At 48.7% G+C, this 20,124-nt stretch overlaps 1 protein-coding gene across 2 annotated transcripts in view; it reads left to right on the top strand.

Annotated features, from left to right (window-relative positions):
- Nucleotides 1-20,124, top strand: part of LOC142557145 (prolyl 4-hydroxylase subunit alpha-2-like) — a 117,216-nt gene that overhangs the window by 77,073 nt on the left and 20,019 nt on the right. The window contains exons 5-7 of one of the 2 annotated variants that reach the window (XM_075668797.1): nt 10,498-10,525; nt 13,998-14,086; nt 15,247-15,417. The exons of the other annotated variant lie outside the window; for it this stretch is intronic. Coding sequence (XP_075524912.1) covers nt 10,498-10,525; nt 13,998-14,086; nt 15,247-15,417 — 288 coding nt within the window. The remainder of the gene's footprint in view (nt 1-10,497; nt 10,526-13,997; nt 14,087-15,246; nt 15,418-20,124) is intronic. 2 annotated transcript variants of the gene reach the window in all.

Here is a 20,124-nt window from a genome sequence, read left to right as displayed (position 1 = left end):
TTTCTGTAACGATACACCCTCCGTAGACGGGCATGTATTGACAGCAGACGAGAATTCTGTAACTTTTACAACTTCTCTGTGAACTATGACAAGTAAAAGAAACTCTGCGTAATAATAGAGCCCTCTTAGAGGCCAATTTCCCTGTCGTCTCCTTTTTTTTTCGGGACACCTCCATTAGATTGAGAGCTATGTAGCATTCGCGAGAAACTGGAGAGGAATATTTTTTTCGTTTAGGCCCAACGCGTAGACGGACGGACATCGACCACCGCCAGAGGGTAGCCCATACACAGCTTCGCTCTAAGAGAAATATTGGAATGTGATTCAAACTGCTGTTGACGTCGATAAAAGACAGTGTTCGTGAGCTAGTTAGGGTTTAGAATGGAGTGCGTGGAGCATATCAACTTATTCTGAGAGGCCCGTAGCTTCTACAACAGCCGTGTCTGAGTCTTCTACCAGAGGCGCAGCGTTTCAATGACAGCGTCTCAAAACACTGCCTTTCACGAGAGAAAGGAGCGCGAGAACGTGCCCCTTGCCACAGGTACCTCTACATGTAATCAGTACCCCTGGTAACACCGCTACCAGATCTATCTTCGGGACATTTTTAGCTCGCGCTATCTCCGGGATCGGCCCCCGAAAGAGACTAGAAACGCGCCCGATACAGAAACGGAAGGGTAGCTCGCCAAGGATAGCATTGTCTTGAAAACAAGCCGGCGGCGGCAGCGGATCTCGGCTCGGTGAGTCACGTGATGCGTTGCCAAGGCTACGGCGCAACTGCGGTCAAATGAAGGTCAAATTGCTGGCGACGGCAAAACTCGTCTCGACGCGGTTAGTAGAGCTTTCGCTTTAAAAATTTGGAGGCCGCTTAAGCTTCGGCTTTAAGAGTGGAACGGCCCCCGACAGCATTCAAAGATACCTGTCTGCTTTTCACGCTTCCCGGCAACTGCAGCTTAGGTAACCATAATATTTACCGGGAAACGCTGGCGGCGAACGCTACACACAAAGGCGAGCTTTTCGGCAGAAACCCGGCTTCTTGCATGGGATGATCTCCTGTTACTGTTTCGCACGTTTAATATTTCAGTCTCAGAAGGTCTGACACAAAAAGTATGTGCTGCCGGCTTTATTTTACATGGCATTTGTTTTTGCTTTGTCATTCTCAAGATTGCGAGGAATAACTTTGTAAAGAATGAAAGACAAAGTATGAGCAACCTTGGTGATGAAAGAGTGGTTGGGTATGCGTGGTTGGAAATAAATTTTGCCGAAGCGATGGTCGACGTTGGACGCGGGACCCTCAATGCTATCGCGTCAAAGCGCCATCTTCCGTTAGGCTGCTGACGTGGATAAAGCGTTCATTATCTTGTCGCCAAGGAAATTGATGCCAGAAAGACACTCCTAATATCGTTCCACATAATTTTCTTTAATTCAGTAGAACATTTTTTGCAAATAGGTTACACTAAGTCGGTGCAACCTGAGTAGAACGATATTAAGATTTTCCACTTATTGAAGATTATGCGGAGTGATTTTAAGAGTGATATACAGTAACAATGGAAACAACTTCGACCAAGACCCGATCTTCAAGGACATTCATTGCACACAGATTTGACTTCGTATGCAGAACATTTTTTGGAAATGTGTTCTACTTGGTGGAACACATTTCCGCGAAGTACGGTGGTGGTACGAGAAGATTAAATGTATAAGAAAGTGGGGAATGCGTAAACATTTTGGTAATATTGAGATGCATTTTGAGCCTCCGACACCGTTTCTGGCAGTTTTGTACGCTTTTGTTAAACACGCAGCGGAGAAGTGACATAACTTCTTATTTGTGTTATTCTGACAAGTTCAGCTACCGTGCAAACTGATTCTTATACGTGTTATCAAGTGCTACAAAATTTATGCCTGGATTCATTTCTTTGCATTGGCTTGTTCTCTCCTGTGACCTTATTGCGCGTGAGCATTCGTTTACGACTAGGAATTGTCTACAACATTCATTTAACGCCTTGGGAATCTTGCATGAAAAGAAAATGGATTATTACCTCAGACGATGTGTGACACACGTGTTTGATAAGGGTTGCTTGGCATGTTTTTCTCGTATCTGTAGCCGCTTGTCTAGATAATGCGAGTTAGCTATGGGTTCGTAGCACGTGTTCGAACTCTCGTTACCTTGTTAAACTGCTTCGGCAAACTTCTTTTACAACTCTGTCACAAGCGCAGCCTGTCCGGTAGCATTAGTTGGCTTCGTTTAAATCCCTCTTGACCGCCCTACCCTTTCATGACCTCCTCAACACTGAAACCGATCTTAAGTTCTGTGGTTTTGCGTGCCAAAACCACGATTTCGATTATGAGGCACACCGTAGTGGGGGCTCCGGATTAGTTGTGACCACGTGGGGATCTTTAACACGTCCCCAATACCTGTGTTGGAACGCGCTGCTAGGCTGAGCTAAGCGAGTATAAGCAACCACGCGTCCCAAACTACAACTGAACTTTTATTCACTCCGAAGCTCACGAAGAAAAGTCACGTGGTTCCTCGCGCATGCGATCTTGGCATTGCGCACGGAGGCGCCTTTTCGCGGCACTGCAATACTCCCCCCCCCCTTAATGAATGGGTCAACAATGAGCCGCGGTTCATAAGTTCGTTCGCAACGGAGGTCTTGTGCGCCGTCCACTCAGTGTGAACCTTTCGACGACTGGTTGGGCCGGTTCAGTCTGGTCAGCTGGTAGTCCTTGTGGCTGTGGAACTCGAGATGATGCGTGCACTTCACCGTTGCTGTCTACGTGCGCTGGTTTTACGCGGTCAAGCGAAACCACGTCGTCACGGCCACCTCGGTCGATCGTGACATGATTTTCTCCTCGTTTCACCACCTTGAACGGCCCGTCATACGGGGGCTGGAGTGGACGCTGTGCGGCGTCGTGCCTTACAAACACGTGGGAGCAGGAGGAGAGATCACTGTGGACATGCACAAGCCGTGGTGTCGGTAGACGTGGAGGGACAGCGCGTAGCTTGCTCATAATGTCCCGCAGTCGCAGGGTGTAATCGTTGTTGGCCTGGGCGTTTGAGTTTTTAGTGTCAGCGACAAACTCCCCCGGAAGGTGAAGTGTTGTGCAGTATACGAGTTCAGCCGAGCAGAAGCCAATGTCCGCTTTCAGAGCTGTCGAATTCTCAATAAAACCAGGGGTAGCGCCTCTACTCAACTGTGATTTGAAGTTGCCGTCAGGCTAGTCTTCAGCTGGCGATGGAACCTTTCCACCATACCGTTGCTGATTGGATGGTAGGCCGTTGTTCTGATGCGCATGATTCCTGGAAGCCCTGTGATGTTCCCGAATAGGGCAGAATCGAATTGCGTTCCGCGATCCGTTGTCACTGCTGATGGAACTCCGAATCGCGCTACACAATGGTAGATGAAAGCGCGGAGCACAGTATCGGCAGTCATATCTGGGATGGGGATGGCCTCCGGCCACCGCGTGAAGCGGTCGACGCAAGTTAGTAAGTAGTTTGGCCCTTAGCAATAAGGCAATTGTCCCGCAACGTCCAAATGTACATGGGAAAATCAAGTGTCCGGCTCGGGGAAGGATCCTGAGGGGGTCACAGTATGGCGCTGCACTTTGGAGCGCTGACACGATAGGCACTCCCGTGTCCAATGTCGGACGTCCCGGTTTATTCCGGGCCACACGAACCTAGCTGTGCACAGCCGTCGAGTGGCTCGAATCCCCGGATGCGAGAGGCCGTGCAGCAATTCATAAATGTTGGGGCGAAGGCCAGGGGGCACGAACGGCCTGGCCCTACCTGTGGACATGTCACAGCATACAGATCCTGTCGGCCTATCCACCCATTGCAGCTTCAAGGTGCTGGTTGTGGACTTCAGTAGGTGTTTCAACTGCCTGCCGCTGCGTTTAGCCGTCGTTAGTGCGGTGAAGGCGATGCCGCTCGGTAGGCTCATGGCGTTCACTGGGCTGCGCGAAAGAGCATCTGCCGCTGCATTGTCCTTCCCGCTGACATGGCGTATATCCGTCGTGAATTCTGCGATGTACACTTGGCGGTGATCTCGTGCCACGTGTGCACCCGTATCTGAGTTGATCGCACGCAATGCGTAGGTCAGCGGATATCATCCGTGAGTGCAAAGAATTCTCGCCCTTCTACATAGTGGCGAAAATGTCGTATAGCAGCGTATATGGCCAGGAGCTCCCTACCAAAGGTGCTGTACCGTCCTTCGGACGGACTCAATTTTCTGGAGAAGAAGGAAATCGGTCGCCACCTTCCGCTCGACTTCTGCTGCAATACGGTTCCAATAGCTGCGTCGGAGGCGTCTACCATTACGCATTGCGGAACACCGGGCTGCGGATATGCGAGCAGAGCAGCATTCGCGAGAGCCTCCTTAATATGCAGGAACGCTTCTACGGCTTGGTCGTTCCACTGAATGGCGCTTGCATTAGCTCCTGATGCTGCGCCAGCTGTGCAGGGCTGTGCAGCGGGTGAAGAATGTGGGCGCACTTCGGAACGAACCTACGGTAAAAGTTTACGAGTCCCAGGAACTCTCGGAGCTGGCGGATTGTTTTTGGCTGCGGAAACCGTCGTACTAGCTGCTTTGACCTTGTCCTGATGTTGTTGCACTCCTGCGCTTGAAATGCTGTGGCCCAAGAATGGTAGCGACGGTAGCCCGAACACGCACTTGGCCGTATTGATAACGATGCCGTGGTTTGCTAGTCGCTGTAGCACGCTGTGTAGATGACTCTCGTGTTCTTCGGGCGTGCAGCTAGCAATCAGCAGGTCATCCAGATAAACCTTGCAGAAGTCGAGGCCCCGGACAACGCCATCCATGAACCGTTGAAAAGTTTGGCCTGCATTCCTTAAGCCAAAAGGCATCCGTAGCAATTAGAACATTCCAAATGGCGTTGTTATTGCAGTCTTGGGAAGATCCTCTGGTGCTAAAGGTATCTGATGACATGCTCTCACCAGATCTATTTTTGAGATGTTAGCGCCATGCAGGCAAGAGGTGCACATGAGGTCATGGACGTGCGGCACTGGGTAACGGTCCGGTACGGTCACACGGTTTAGTGCCCTATAATCCCCACAAGGACGCCAATCGCCGGCTGTTGATTTCGGGACCATGTGCAGAGGCGACGCATATGGGCTGGACGAATGGCGTTCTGTGCCGAGTTCCATCATATGCGAAAACACCTGTCGGGCTAGCCGTAGCTTTTCGTGTGAAAGACGCCGTGGCCGCGCGCAGACCCGTGGTCCTGTTCTTTCTATGCGATGCTGAACATCGTGTTTCGCTTCGGCGAATGCCTGTTGCTGTCGCGTCAGCTCTGGGAACTCTTGTACTATGGTGGTGAAGCGCGATTCTCCGGACGGACGGAGTAACGTCGGGCTGAGAGGAGGACGCAAACATGGCTTTCCTTGTACCACTGCACGACATACAGGATCCTGAAGCCGTTTGTTCCGAACATCAACCAACAGACCGAAGTATTGCAGAAAGTCAGCGCCCAATATGGCGAGCTTGATATCAGCGGCGATGAACGTTCTGTTGAAACCGAAGTTCAGCGTGAGCGAACGATGTCCGTATCACCGTGTTTTGACGGCTCGTAGTGGCGATGTACAAGGGTTCTTCTTTTCGGCTTGTGACGCGGATATCACGCTAACCTCGGCGCCTGTGTCGACTAAGAAATGGGCCGCGTTGTTGCGGTCGGTAACAAAAAATACCGAGGGACGACTTGAAGGCAGCGTAGAAGCACTGGTCGCCCTCAGCATAGAGTTTCCTACAAGAATTACTACAGGGAACTCTGGCGCTAGTGTCTACGGGAGCTGCAATAGGAGCGGTTGTACCATCATGGGAAGCACATGGATTTGCCTAAACTTCGTCCTTTTGACTTCAAACGGCTTTGTGACTTTGTAATCTCGTCATTTTCAACAGTGGATTGCGTAATGAATAATTAAACATCATTAAAATTGCCCGACGGCAGGATTTGAACACAGGGACTCTAGCACAGAAGCCTGATATTGAAACCATTAAGCCACGGACGCATATATCGACAAGCGAATAAAACGCCCTTATGAATTTATCGCGGGCATGCCAGTGCCTTGAGACGATTGGCGCGCTTCGATTTGGCCACCTGGACAAGCTCAATCGTTGCAATTAATAACAATTGTTCCCGGCGTCTTCTGCACTACGAAGACTATAGATTGCGCTGAGATATACGACAATAAGATTTATATAGCGTAATATACAAAGCCACAAGAACGTCTGAATCCACAAGCACGAAGATCAGACAAATCCATGTACTTCCCATCATTCCCATGGTAGGAGAACGACTGCAGCGCCAGAGTTCCCTCTAGTAAGTTTTGTAGGAAACTCTATGGCCCTCAGCGCTTGCCGCGGTCGTTTCCTGAGCGCGCCCAGGGTGGAACACAGTTACGCGCAGCATTCCCGAACCGCCGTTGATAGCAGCATATATTCTCCCGCTAATGAAGTGATAGCGACGTGTTTGGCTCGCTCAAATATTGTGCTTTCCTGCTTGTGCGCAAAGCTGATAATGTCTCGGTAACTCGAGAAATATCTCCACGCATTTGCTGAAGTTTGTCCTGAGCCTGCGGTGCTCGCACGGCAGCCAGTGATGTGGGCGTGGTGATCGCCATGAGCCGATCTGCAAGCTCGGCGACCGCAGGTGGGTCTTTCTGCTCTGACGCAGCGACAACCAAGCGGACACTTGATGGCAGCTTCTGCAAAAAGAGTTCTCGGAATAATGCTCCGCCTACAGTCTTTGTTGTTTCGCCGCACAATAGTTGCATGTGCCGCAACAGCTGACTGGGAGAGGGGTCGCCGAGGTCCGTGTCGCGAAGCAACTGCTGTAGTCGCTGCGACTAGGGAAGCGTGACATCGCCGATGAGGGTTTATTTTAGCGTTGCATATGCTTGTTCAGCAGGTGGGTCGAGTAAAAGATCCCGTATTTCACTGGCTATGGGCGGCGAGAGACTGCTTACGACGTAGTGGTATTTGGTAAGGTCTGCTGTGATGCGTCGTGCTGCGAATGGCGCTTCTACTTGAATAAACCATAGTGCAGGGTCCGCGGTCCAAAAAGGGGGCAGCTTACCGTCGACTGAAGAGACTGTCGGCGTAACGTCCGTCGTGGACGTCGAAGCCATAGTCGTGGAGTCCGTCGACGACGTCGAAGTCATAGCGACGTTGATGCTCAACCCCGGCGGATGCTTATCACGTACGGGTCACCAATGTTGGAACGCGCTGCTAGGCTGAGCTAAGCGAGTATAAGCAACCACGCGTCCCAAACAACAGCTAAACTTTTATTCACTCCGAAGCTCAAGAAGAAAAGTCACGTGGTTCCTCGCGCATGCGCTCTTGGCATTGCGCACGGAAGCGCCGTTTCGCGGCGCTACACCTGAGACACGGGCGTTCTTGCATTTCGCTCCCATTGAAATTCAGCCGCCGCGGCCGGAATTCGATCCGAAGACCTCGTGCTTAGCAGCGCAACACCATCGCCGCTTTACAAGTTTACAGGTTATTTATAAGTTTACAATTATTATAGGTTATAGGTTATTTTATAAGTTTTACAGCGTAAGCTGTTATGAGGCTCATTCTAATGGTCGTTTGGGTTGGCGATGATGTCCGCTGCCTCCGTCGTCGGTGTCCATATAGCAGCTATCGTCGGGAATGAGAAAGAAAATAAGCCAGTTCCCGCCGGGATTAAACCCGAGACCGATGCATGGGAGTCAGCTAGTCTACCACTCAGTCACGCCTCTCCTTTTTTCTTTATTTCCAGCTTGAAGCATCAAAGGAGTTTGCGATCACAGATCACACTCGTTTTATATGTGCTAAAGTATCCAACGTCGACACCACACATTCGTCACAGTCAATCGTTTTGTACACGTCACGTACTTTCACAACCATCTCCACAAAATATTCGTGCACAGATCGGCCTTTAACATCACAGTGTCTATATGCTAACGGACTACGCCTGACTGCGTGCAGCCCGAGTAAAAATATGACGTCCACCTGTTGAAAATCGCGTTCAGGCGGTAAAGAAAACGAATGCCATGTGGCTTGAGGGGTAGGTCTACCTTTAAAGTTCTCTGTATTATATCCCAAAAGAATATAGCATTGTTACAATCAATGAAAACGTGTGCGATCGTTTCAGTATTGTTGCACAAAAAGCATCTGCTTTACCGTAGCATATAAATCCGTCTTTCTTCTAACCACGTTTTTAACTGGTAAGGTTCCCGTTTAAAGCGTGAAAAAAATATCTTTTAACGTTCGCCGACATCCACCGTTCGCCGCCGCTTGCTAGCATGCAGCGGAAAAATGCCCTCGAAACGCGTCCTAGCGCTCGACGAGACAAACGATGTGATGTGGGCGCTGTGTAGCGTCGATACGTGCACATTTTGCATTGATGTTTCATATTATCGCAACAGGTAGAACGCCATGCAGCAACTGCACAGGTAGCGGTGCAATGCAGTTAAACAAGGTTTGAGAAAGAAATAGTTCAAGGAGATGTACACAACAATACTAGAAATATGTTTGTGTGTGCGTGTGCGTGCGTGTGCGTGCGTGTGCGTGCGTGTGCGTGTGTGTACATGATTAAATAAAGCTGGCTAGGTGGTTATGTCGCCGCCCCGTTCCAAAGTGGTTGCTAATAAATCATCATCGTCATCATTAGCATCGCATCGCGCCACTTGCCCTGCTATGTGAGATACGCGCCATGTAGCGTCTATGCGTCCGCCCTTTGCATTGCAGCTAGATATAGTAACAGTTACATTACACCAAGTGAGACGCCATGTAGCACTTGCATGGGCATCGGTACAATGTATCTAGAGAAGCATTAAGGGAGACAATGAATATTATGGAGATGTACAAATAGTGATTTAATAAAGAACATGCATGGCAGCCCTGATTATAATTCAAGCAGGCTAGGTGACTGTTTGTCACCGTCCCGTTTCGAAGGAAATGCCAATAAATCATCGTCGTCATCATCATTAGCATTGTATCATGCCATCTGACACGCGACGTGGTATGCGTGCCCCGTAGCGTCGAGACGCAGAAACTTTGCATTGCAGTTCCGTTATATTGTACCAGATGTCCCAATAGGCAGCAGTTGCATATAGCAGCTGCACGCGGCATGTTAGCTGGATCTGGTTAAATCAAGCAGGCTAGGTGGCTATTTGCCACCCCCTTTTTCGAAGGCGATGCCAATAAACTATCATCATCATCAACTTTGCCTGCCATGGGCCAAGGGATGTGACATGCGTACCGCGTAATATGCATACCTGTGCACACATTATGGTGCGTCTTCGCAACGTACTGACCCCTTCTGAAGAAACGAATCGTAGAGTTACGCGCGACTGCAACCAGGCAACGTCGGGCTCTGCAGACCGCTGTGCAGAGAGAGCAGCACAAGCTGATGCTCGCCGTCGACGTCGGAGGGGACAGTTCAGATCGTTCTCGTGAAAACGACGCAAATAGACTTCGCCGCGAAGACCGTGTAGTGCGTGGTGCCGAAAATGGAGCTCATATGGAGCCTTTCCTCCAACTTACGCTGTGACTATGCTGCATGTGGCGTGCGAGCCTGTGACTTTTTCATTTCACGAGTGCAATATAAAATAGAAAGAAAACTTTCATGTAGAACCGAAACAGTAAAGCTGTTTGTTGGCGATCAAGTGTCAGCTGAAATTGTTTATTGCCCAGGTATTTTTAGTGCGTACTCTATTAGGGCGTTTTAGATTTTGCGCAAGCAAAGTTAAGGTATACGTCAACCACCAAGCTTAACAAGCAACGGAAACGGAAGAAGATATACAAAAGAACCCCGAAAGAGTAGAAAAGGACGCAAGCCGGCCGTGGTACTTTGCGTACGCGAATGTCTCCTTGGGTACCTAAAGCCGGTTTGCGAACGGAAAATCTAAAACTCCCTATTGTATTGTGTAAGCAACTAGCCGCACTTTCTCGGAAGTGATTAGCATTTCTTTTAATCGCTTTCTCATTCGAGCGTGAACGAACTAACCAACAGCGCGACCAACATTTGTCTGGTCACGTAACGTGTTATAAGAAGCCAACGGTTACAGTTACGCACGAATTCAAAAGGAAGAGAAAGTATCTCAATCCCAGCGGGTTCCTTGTTCGAAGCTCAGTAAACACTACACACGTCGTCGTCACTTGAAGTACCAGCACGTTCGACGTCGACGAAAATGTATTTAGGTCACTCACCACGGAAGCGTTGTTTTTTTCAGTTTGAAGTCCAACACGAGGTATTATCTTCACTAAAGCGATCTGAATGCAGTTTAATTACTCCTTCCAGTTTCCGTACAAGTAGACGAAATGTATACTGCATTCCTGTACAAACTTCGTTGAGAATCCCATCAAAAATCTGCGCGATGTGAGCATTTCAGGGCCACACGGAAACGTTTCAGTGGATATATCTCGTTCGTTCATGCGTTACACTGCTCGCAGCGTAATTATTTAAACCCTGCTATGAGTCTGATATATGTTCATTCTCGTCTAGCTGGAGGAAGAACAGCGGTCCCGCTCGGGTAAGTGGCACACCTACGTCATCGTTCTCTTGTTTGAAAAGGAGCAATTGCAACTCTTTTAACTGACGGCGCTCTGTATTTGTCTTTGCTTTGCAGTTTAGTCGTATAAAGGATGTTCAATTAGGAACTGAATGCGAGCAAACATGCGAACGCAGTCGTATAGATATAGAACTCTCTACCTGTAGAAACCTTATCCGTATTACAACATTCTTCATTATATGTATATATTGCTGTAGAATAGAGAGAGGGAGAGATTAGCCGACATATCTTTTTACCTGCACATGATATTAACAAAACAGAGCAAAGAAGAAAGAAAGAACAGAACAGATTCCGATTCGTACCACAAAAGTCTCTCCTTTAAGGAGCGCAGACCCTGCGAATAAGGGAACTGGGCGTTTGCATTTTTAGGAATTTAAGAAATTTGCATTCTTAATATTCCCGCTGCCAGCTAACGCCAACTAATTTAACGGTGCCAGCTAACGCCAACGGTAACTCCTCACGCTTTAATGTTTTTTTTTCGCCGGCGTTCTTCCGAAGATGTTCTTATCGCCTTCATACCTCCTCCCCCACACCCACACCCATTTTGTCCCCCACTTGCTTTACAGAGAGGCAAAAGATATCTGTGCCCACGGTAGTTGCTGTCTTCGAAAAGGCGCGTGCGCGTGACGTGGAGTGATATGCACACACGAAAGGTCGCGAACGACTGAACCCTACGTTCTTAACTCTGTTAACGACCTTTCTGTATGCCTTAAGTCAGACCTCCATTGCGTTTTTTTACACAACATGTATGAAAAAGACTATAAGATTGTGCTAAGTAAAAAATAAATTGACTGCCGCAACACTATAGTTGAGCGCTACGCAATGCGAAGCATCGTTGTTCGGTAGCATAGAAGGGCACTCACGAAACCCTGGAAATTTCCTGAATCGAAACATGAAGCGCAGCTTTCGTTGTTAGAGATGATGGTACAATTTTACAATTTTGCATTGTTAGAGCATGTGCAATTAAACATACGCACAGAGTTCAGACATTCAAGCGCAATACCCCACTCGCGTGGCGGCCGGCACTTTTCCAGCCATCAATGAACGCTGGACAATCGTTGTGCGGCCGAATACACTGCCAAGGCGTCGCACAGGCTCTCCTCTTTGTCGTATATCGTAATGTGTCAGCTCGGTGTCCCCAGAGCTCATTCATTGCGCGGAAATCGCCGGCAGCGATGCCCTCCGAGTGTCGTGTTTGATCCACTGAACGGTGTACATCACGTGGCCTACTCAATATCTCTCGGTTCACTTATTGCGGTTTCGACCGTTTCTTCACTGGTGGATTCATCGACTAGGGTGAAGCAAGTCCACTGTGCGTCACTGCTGACGTCAATGCGCACTTGTGGAAGAACTCAAGTGTGCTACGGCTATAGAATCCAAGAGCAGGTGTTTCAGGCCATAAGTGATTGCACATTGCTTCGTCGGCGCCTATTTACCGGGCCCTACAGCTGTGCGCTGCAAATGCAGTTTCAAGTCTTTGTTTGAGACGCTGTGTTACATACTGCGCTCCTTCTGGGATAAGGCCACGAAAAGAGTCACATCAATGGCAGCAAAAACCGGTCTACATTCACCGAGAAAGGTTCGACATTTAAAGTACAGAAACAGCATACCAGGGAAAAAGCAACACCTACGCAACGACTTATACATTTCTCACGCTGATTTAGCGCTGTGACTCTGATGCGATGCGCTCATTTCACTGCACAGCGCAGGCCAGAACGTTCTTTCACTTGACATGCCTCATCGATATGTGGCAATGAAAGATAGCGTCCCCGGTAACAGAACGAAGTGCGTCGATGACTAACCTCACTGATTTCTGTGCCGCAACTCCGTTGTCACGTGCAGCCCCTAATGGAAGGTCGTTTGCATAAGAAACTGTACTTTTCAAGCAGCACGTCGTCACCGCCTAGAATGACTGGCGGCGAAAACAAGAGAGAAATTAACTATGAAATTAACAGCGGATTTTATTCTTAATTTGGTCTAGTCTAAAAATAAAGAGAAAATGGGTAATCGACTTATGACAAGTTCGGTGCCACCCTACTTCAAAGAGGAGGTTCGTACAATATCCGCCCCATTCAAAGCGGGATTCATTCACAAATCCACTGATACGTCCATTCACAGAAGTGAATGCGGCGCGTTAAGCGTGGAAATATTTGTTATTCGTGTACTAAAATTTATCTTTACAGGCGCTCATGTAACGATGCTACACTGAGGAAAGGGCAGGGAGAAAGAATGATAGAAGTTATCGCATGGAAGCGGGAGGAGGAAAGAGAAAAGCAGAAGGCAGGGAGGTTGACCAGAATAACGTCCGGTTGGCTACCCTGCACCGGGGGAATGGGAAAGGGGAAAACAAAGATGACAAGGAGACAGAGGAGGGAAGGAAATAATAATAATATTTTGGGTTTTACGTGCCAAAACCACTTTCTGATTATGAGGCACGCCGTAGTGGAGGACTCCGGAAATTTTGACCACCTGGGGTTCTTTAACGTGCACCTAAATCTAAGCACACGGGTGTTTTCGCATTTCGCCCCCATCGAAATGCGGCTGCCGTGGCCGGGATTCGATCCCGCGACCTCGTGCTCAGCAGCCCAACACCATAGCCACTGAGGATGGAAGGAAAGAAGGAAATTAGCGGTGAGTTTGCTGACGAGTGTGACATAATAGAAATTGCAATAATAGTCACAGACGTTCACACAAGCCCGTCGCCCACAAGCACAAAAGCGCCTTCACCGCTTTATGGGCCGACGAGCGATGGGGGCGGCGTTCCAGCAGCACCTGCACAGAAAGCGGCCGATTGTCCAGTTTCTGGAGAGCGTTAGCAAGCCTTTGTTCTTCTGGGTCATATCGTGGACAGTGACACAGCAGGTGGTCGATATTTTCTTCGATGCCGCATAGAAATGTTACATTAATAACACTAGGTCGTACGCACTAGCCTAGAAAAAGAACATGCGCTTTAGAACACATTAAATAGAGACGTCAGCAACATATAAAGCAATATACACAAGCAGACTAACCTTCAAAAAATTTAGTTGGGTTGTTTAAAACCATCGAAATTGCATAACAAGATGGTCCTCACTAAAATAAGTCATGTGCATGCATGCGAAAATATGAAAAATAATTGTGGCTCCCCTATAGGTTGAATATACAACAGAGTGCAATGCGCAGTTAGAAACCGCGATTTACTGAGTCACTATGCAAAGTAATATATATATATATATATATATATATATATATATATATATATATATATATATATATATATATATATATATATATATATATATATATATATATATAAGGAACCGCGGTACATCGCGACAAGGAAACGCTTGCGTCGTCCCAATAAATTCTCTGGTTGTGCTTTCAAATTATGCAGTTCGTGTTGCTTCTCTTGTGGCGCGCCTGCATTTGCGCAATTAACGACCTTCCGGTGCAGTCATGCCGCAGATGCCCAGCGTTGAAACGCCTTTCGTTGAAGGATACCTGGAGGCGTACAACGACCTCTGCCGCGGAGACAAACTCCGGGTCAGTCACTCAGAAACTTTCTTCTTGCATGCGTATTTTTTTTTCATTATTTCTTTGGTATTAGCGTTTGCAGCGTCTTTCCTTCAGTGTTGATCAGGAATGTGTCATTATCCCACTGAATTTTGTCCCGCCCCATTTTTCCCTTTGTTAGCTTCGCTAAGTAAAGTTCCTAGCCGTAAAGAAGATCAAGCAATTAATGCGGCGAACTTTTACTGATTCTCAGCGGCGGCTGAACAAAGGAAGCCTTAGCCGCGTAGCCAACGTTGCAATAAATGGCTGCTCAAACGAATACAAGTGTCGTTGTGCAACCGCTTGTTGTACGCCGAAGTTTTCATCTTTATGCAGCAGTTAGTAAATTCAAGTAGAGCCCAATAATATGTACTTCAAGCCTGCAACACTAATATGAGCCTTTTGACTTGTTTCGGCCTTTACTCATGATTTTAGCGAATACGCCATGAATATTAGTGAATAACTTTACCAGGAAGGCTCGTACTTGAGCGGGAGACCATGCCAGTGAACAAAACCACACAAAATTTTCTTGCTAATTTACTGCAGCCAAGTATGGTAAAGCCTACTACAGTTATTGAGAACAAAGCGATTGCGTCAGAGACCCTTCAAGGTAGAAGGAGAGAGAGAAACAACACTTATCATTCTCAAGGCGCTAAGGCCCCTGTCGGGACCTCCTGGTACAGGCTCGTGCTTCTTGGCCCAGCACACTGTTGACGTGCTGCAACAGGGAGGGCCATCATAGTCCGTTCATTGTGGTTAAAAAGAAAGCGTGACAGACGACGAGCATAGGACCACGCACGTCGATTGTAGTTCTGTACTTTATGTAGTTTATGGATATTACAGGATTGGACGGGGTAGGGCTAATCTTGCCCTTACAAAGGTCGTTTGAGAAATTTCACTGCCTTTCTGATCACATTTCTCAGCCTTCACTAGACCTTCTGTTGAGATGCAAACGATTACCGTGTGAAACTTTTGGAAAGGTGTGTAGTCGTATGCTATCTAGCTACGATAAACAAAATTCTACAACATACATGGCATTTAGCTTGATCCTATGCATAGCTAACAGCTTGCGTTCCATGAATGCGTGCAACAAACCAGTAAACCGTACGCTCATTACGTATTGCATATACGTCACCCGACCCTGTGCCCAGAATGCTACCGAAGAGAAGGACCTGCGCTGTTACTTGAGCGTACCACACCCGTACTTCCGAATCGGCCCGGTCAAAATGGAGGTAATGAGCGTGGACCCCTACATCGTCCAGTTCTACGACGTCATCTGGCCCAAGGAGATACAGGCAATCCGCAGCATGGGAGACCCCATGGTGAGTCAGTTTCTGATATTCCGCCGAGCTAGCATCAAGCCCGCTCGTGACGAACTGTTTCGCTTCCTCAATAAAAACCACTAGAGGCAATTTTTTTTCTTTTTGCCACTAGGCGTCTACACGATGCCATGACATCTAAAACCCCTCAATAAAGAACTAAAGTAGCGCCGTCCTTAGAATATTGCCGCCGTCCTTCTCCCCGGCGCTTTCCCTCGACGCTCCGCCCTCCCATTGGCCAAACGCCGTCGCACGCTTTTTTCTTGCTTGTTTTTGCTTCCACCGCCATCGCGGCGCCAAATATTGTGAATGGCGTGCGCAGGCACCACGTTTCGCGACTGGTTTGTGCTTTTGTAGCGTAGTCACGTGTTCGCGATGTCGCGTTGATGTGCCTTCGGGTGCAGCCCAAATGAAAGGAACGGCAAGCGACTATTCCGCATTCCATCTGCCAAGAGAGACGCGGCACGGAGGAAGGTCTTGCTTCCAAGAATCAGCCCGGCTGATTTCAACCCTACGGAACGGTATCGGCTATGTGGGGTAAGCGAGCGATTCTTCGCTCCTCACTAATCTCATGATATGCTGCCACTTGTATGCGGTTTCGTTAGTTTTTCGCTCTCTTAGAGGTCCCCTCACCAGGCTACACAGTGAACTTCGGTTATACGCTGGAAGTTGTTACGTGTCCTCTACGGAGCGTTCGGCCGCAAAAATTTTTCAAATCATCTATTTCATAGCCGAGATAGAAATATTTCAGTGCCGCGAACCCATGATTTCAGGAGGAGGCGAGCTTCACCGCAAAGATGGACGCTCTCTCCACTTGCCCCGTCTAGCCTCCGCAAGCGAAATTCTTTCCCATACCGGAGCTCGTGGATCGCCTGACGCATACGTCACGGGCCCGGCCTTCAATTTTTTTTTCTCCTCGCTTTCTTTAGACGCGGCGCACTGCCGGTTTATGGCGTAGTGCGCGAGCGGTTGCGATTGTCTCGCTTGGCGCAGCGCACGATTTTCCGCGCTGTGCAAACGAACACCTGACTAACGGTTTAACTCAGTGCTGCACGAGTACTGAGAGACACACAAGCGGACCAAAGAGCATGATCGCACGCGCTGGAACACGGTAGAAAATGACATAGTTTCGGTATCTGCGCACGCGAGTGCATTACGTGGGAACAAGCAGACGAAACGCAAGCACATCTCTCTTGCTTGAATTCGTCTATTCAAGCAACATAATACACAAGTAAGAGACGTTGCCTTAAATAATTTTCGAAGTCACGTGCTACCACGAGTGACGTCACTGCACAAACACATGTACGTAGGCGCACTAGCACGTGTACGTGACCCTCCGGCTCGGAGCGCGGAAGGCGCGAGGAGGAGAGCAAACGGTGTTCGGTTTCAAATTTGAGATATTTCTGCGGCGCGCAGCTACGTAACACTTCGCCGACACGATCGTTATCGCGCATTGCATGCTCTGCGCTTGTCAGCTCAAGATGGCCACACCTGGTGGGGGGCCCTTTCAGTGGCGCATGTTCGCACTGCGTTTATTTGCAACTCTCTTGCCCGACTTCAATCAGGTCGTCTTCAAACACACGGGCTTTCTGTCGACTCAGTCATACATTCCATGGCGTTGACTTTGTTTGGCGTGAATGTATGCGAAGAGCACCTTTTGTGCGCATCGCCGTACGTAACGAAGCGGTAACGGTACGTAGGCAAACAGGTGCGCTGACGACGTTCCGATCATTATAAGCCGTTATCGCTCTTGAGCGCCTTATCCATCCGCGCCGAACCGTTATCAACCGTGACCAAATGCACTCGGGCGGTGGCACCACCGCGCGGACCGCACCTTGAAAGCGATCTCCGATGATCGACATAGAGCGCCGACGGCTAACATAGCTTCGCGCTTTGCGTTCTCGCCGCTTACTTAGCGATGAAGAGAGACGCGCGGAGAACGCGGAGAGCTTCTTCGGAAAGCGCCTTGTAGTTCAGCACCGCGTAGGGGGAGCCAATGGCGATGCAGGAGGAGGAGAGAGGAGATGGCGCTACCTGTATTATATTTAGGGGCATTGTGGGCATTGATTGTGGGTTCACGGCATTATTGAAACTTGGTCACTGCAGTGACAAACACAACGTTTTGTCGGTAAAGCAGACGAGCAAACTTCTACCACTGCGCTCGCTTCGTGGCCACTGTCTCTATCAAAAGTCGCCAGTTGCCCATGCTTGCGTCACCAATGTGTAAGCCGAACTTGCCAAACCTGGCCAGTCAATGTTTTATTTGTCGCAGTGTTCCCAAATCCTGAAGAAAGTCTACGTTCCGAAGTTGCTTTGCTGAGGCTATTACTACGTCACTACTAAACTTCAAAGAAATCAATAGAAAGCGTAGTGGGCGAGCCTGCTAATGCATCAGTGATGAGAGCCGACATAAGTAAGCCAACTCGCGGCTTGCTTCGATAATGCTCGTAAATTAACATTGCTCGGGACGCCTTCCGGAATTCCTCCTGTAGCACATCATTTTATTAACCACAGAAACCAAAGGCACGTGTTCATATACTGTCATTCTCAAATCAGCAGAATGAAGTAGCACGCGTACTCAAGCATAACTCGGGCTAAATTCGTGAGTGTATATATAGGCAAAACTTTCCCGGATTTCCTTTCTTCTCCAAATAAAAAAAAAATCAGCTCCATATCGCTGGTCTGTGCTAAATAGATGCGTCGTCCTGCTATCATAACCCATACAATTCTGACTGGCACGTATAGGGTCTCCTCGCAGTCGCATTGTTTGCGGGACACAAACCGCAAACAATCTGACCTTTCTCAGTCATATAGTCATAGTCATATATATATATATATATATATATATATATATATATATATATATATATATATATATATGTGTGTATGTATGTATGTATGTATGTATGTATGTATGTATGTATGTATGTATGTATGTATGTATGTATGTATGTATTATTCTAATATAGAAACAGTACAAAAGAGCAGCAGGCACCGTGTCTGAACCAGATCAACACAGGCAATCTCGAGCTGGCGCCTCCCGGACGACTGGCGATGTGGCTGCAGCGCCGGGCATTCCTCTTCACTGCAATCGCCCCCCATAAGAAACCATCCTGCCGACTCATGGTGAACATAGGATCATGGGGTCGTATTACTGTTTCAGGCGTTGTACGTGGATGGTTTCACGACCACGACAGCGTTGGTCCGTAAGTGGCGTGACAGGCTCGACAATATAGTTGACGGGCGATGTCTGCGCTACAGCACGGTAGAGTCCTTGATATTTGGAGACAAGCTTGGATGAGACTCCAGCAGGAACGGCAGGAACCCAAAGCCGCACAAGAGAGTCCGGAGGAAAGTGACAATGCGGGTGATCATCACCACGTCGAGACTTTTGTTGCCATTGGTCGACGGCTGTAAAAGAACGGGCGAGCTGACGGCATTCCTCTGCGCGGCGGGCAGCTTCAGAGATGGGCGTACGTTCTGATGAGTCGGGTCTGTACGGAAGAATTGGGTCGAGGGTAGTCGAAGGTTCGCGGCCATACAAGAGGAAGAACGGGGAGAAGTTTGTGGTCGCCTGTGATGCAGTTCTGTAGGCGAACGTGATGAATGGCAAAATGAGGTCCCAATCAGTGTGATCAGAGGCGACGTACTTGGAGAGCATGTCGCGAAGGGTGCGGTTAAATCTTTCCGTCAGACCATTGGTTTGAGGATGGTAGGCGGTGGTGGTGCGATGAATGATGCGACATTCAGCAAGGACCGCATTTACGACTTCGGAGAGGAAGACACGTCCTCTATCACTCAAAAGTTCGCAAAGTGCACCGTGACGGAGAATAAAGTTTTTCAGGAGGAAGGATGCTGTATCACAAGCGGTGGCAGCAGGAAGAGCGGCTGTTTCTGCGTATCGCGTCAAATGGTCCATGGCGACGACTATCCAACGGTTTCCGGAAGCCATGCTCGGAAGGGGTCCATACAGATCAATGCCAATGCGATCGAAGGGCCTGGCAGCTAGGACACAGGATTGGCTGGAGTGGACCAGAGACATGCTGAGCAGGAACCTTGCGGCCTTGGTAATGCCAATAAAACCTGGAGCGAAGCCGGGTGTACGTCTTGAAGACGCCCGCATGTGCACACTGCGGGTCAGTATGGAAGGCAGAACATAGTTCACCACGAAGATGTGCAGGTATGACCAGCAACCATGGTACTTGCAGACGTCAGATATGTAATTCCGACGATAGAGAAGTCCATCCCGAATTTCGAAGTGGGATGATTGACGGCGCAAATCTCGGGGAGGTGAAGGAACAGACGACGGGTTTTAAAGGAAGCGGATAAGAGCACAAATCGAGGCATCGTTGCGTTGATTCGGAGCCATGTCGCAGCCTGCTGGGAACGAAAGTACTTAGTCAACGGCGTAGAGGCAGGCATCGCTTTCGGTTGACTGGAGGGAACGGGAAAGCACGTCGGCATCAGTGTGGCGGCGGCCAGACCTGTAGACAACGCGCATGTTGGAATCTTGTAACCGCAAATCCCAGCGAGCTAATTGACCTGAGGGGTCCTTCAACGTGACAGCCAACGTAGTGCATGGTTGTCTGTAACCACGTCGAAGGGGCGGCCATAGAGGTAGAGTCCCAATTTACCAAGTGCCCAAATTATGGCCAAACATTTTTTTCTCCGTTGCGGAATAATTCTTCTCGGCTTTGGTGAGGGTGCGGC

This window comes from Dermacentor variabilis, chromosome 9 (assembly GCF_050947875.1).
Source record: "Dermacentor variabilis isolate Ectoservices chromosome 9, ASM5094787v1, whole genome shotgun sequence".
Classification (NCBI taxonomy): domain Eukaryota; kingdom Metazoa; phylum Arthropoda; class Arachnida; order Ixodida; family Ixodidae; genus Dermacentor; species Dermacentor variabilis.
The sequence above is the reverse complement of the archived record's forward strand: the minus strand, read 5'-3'. Positions and strand labels throughout refer to the sequence as shown.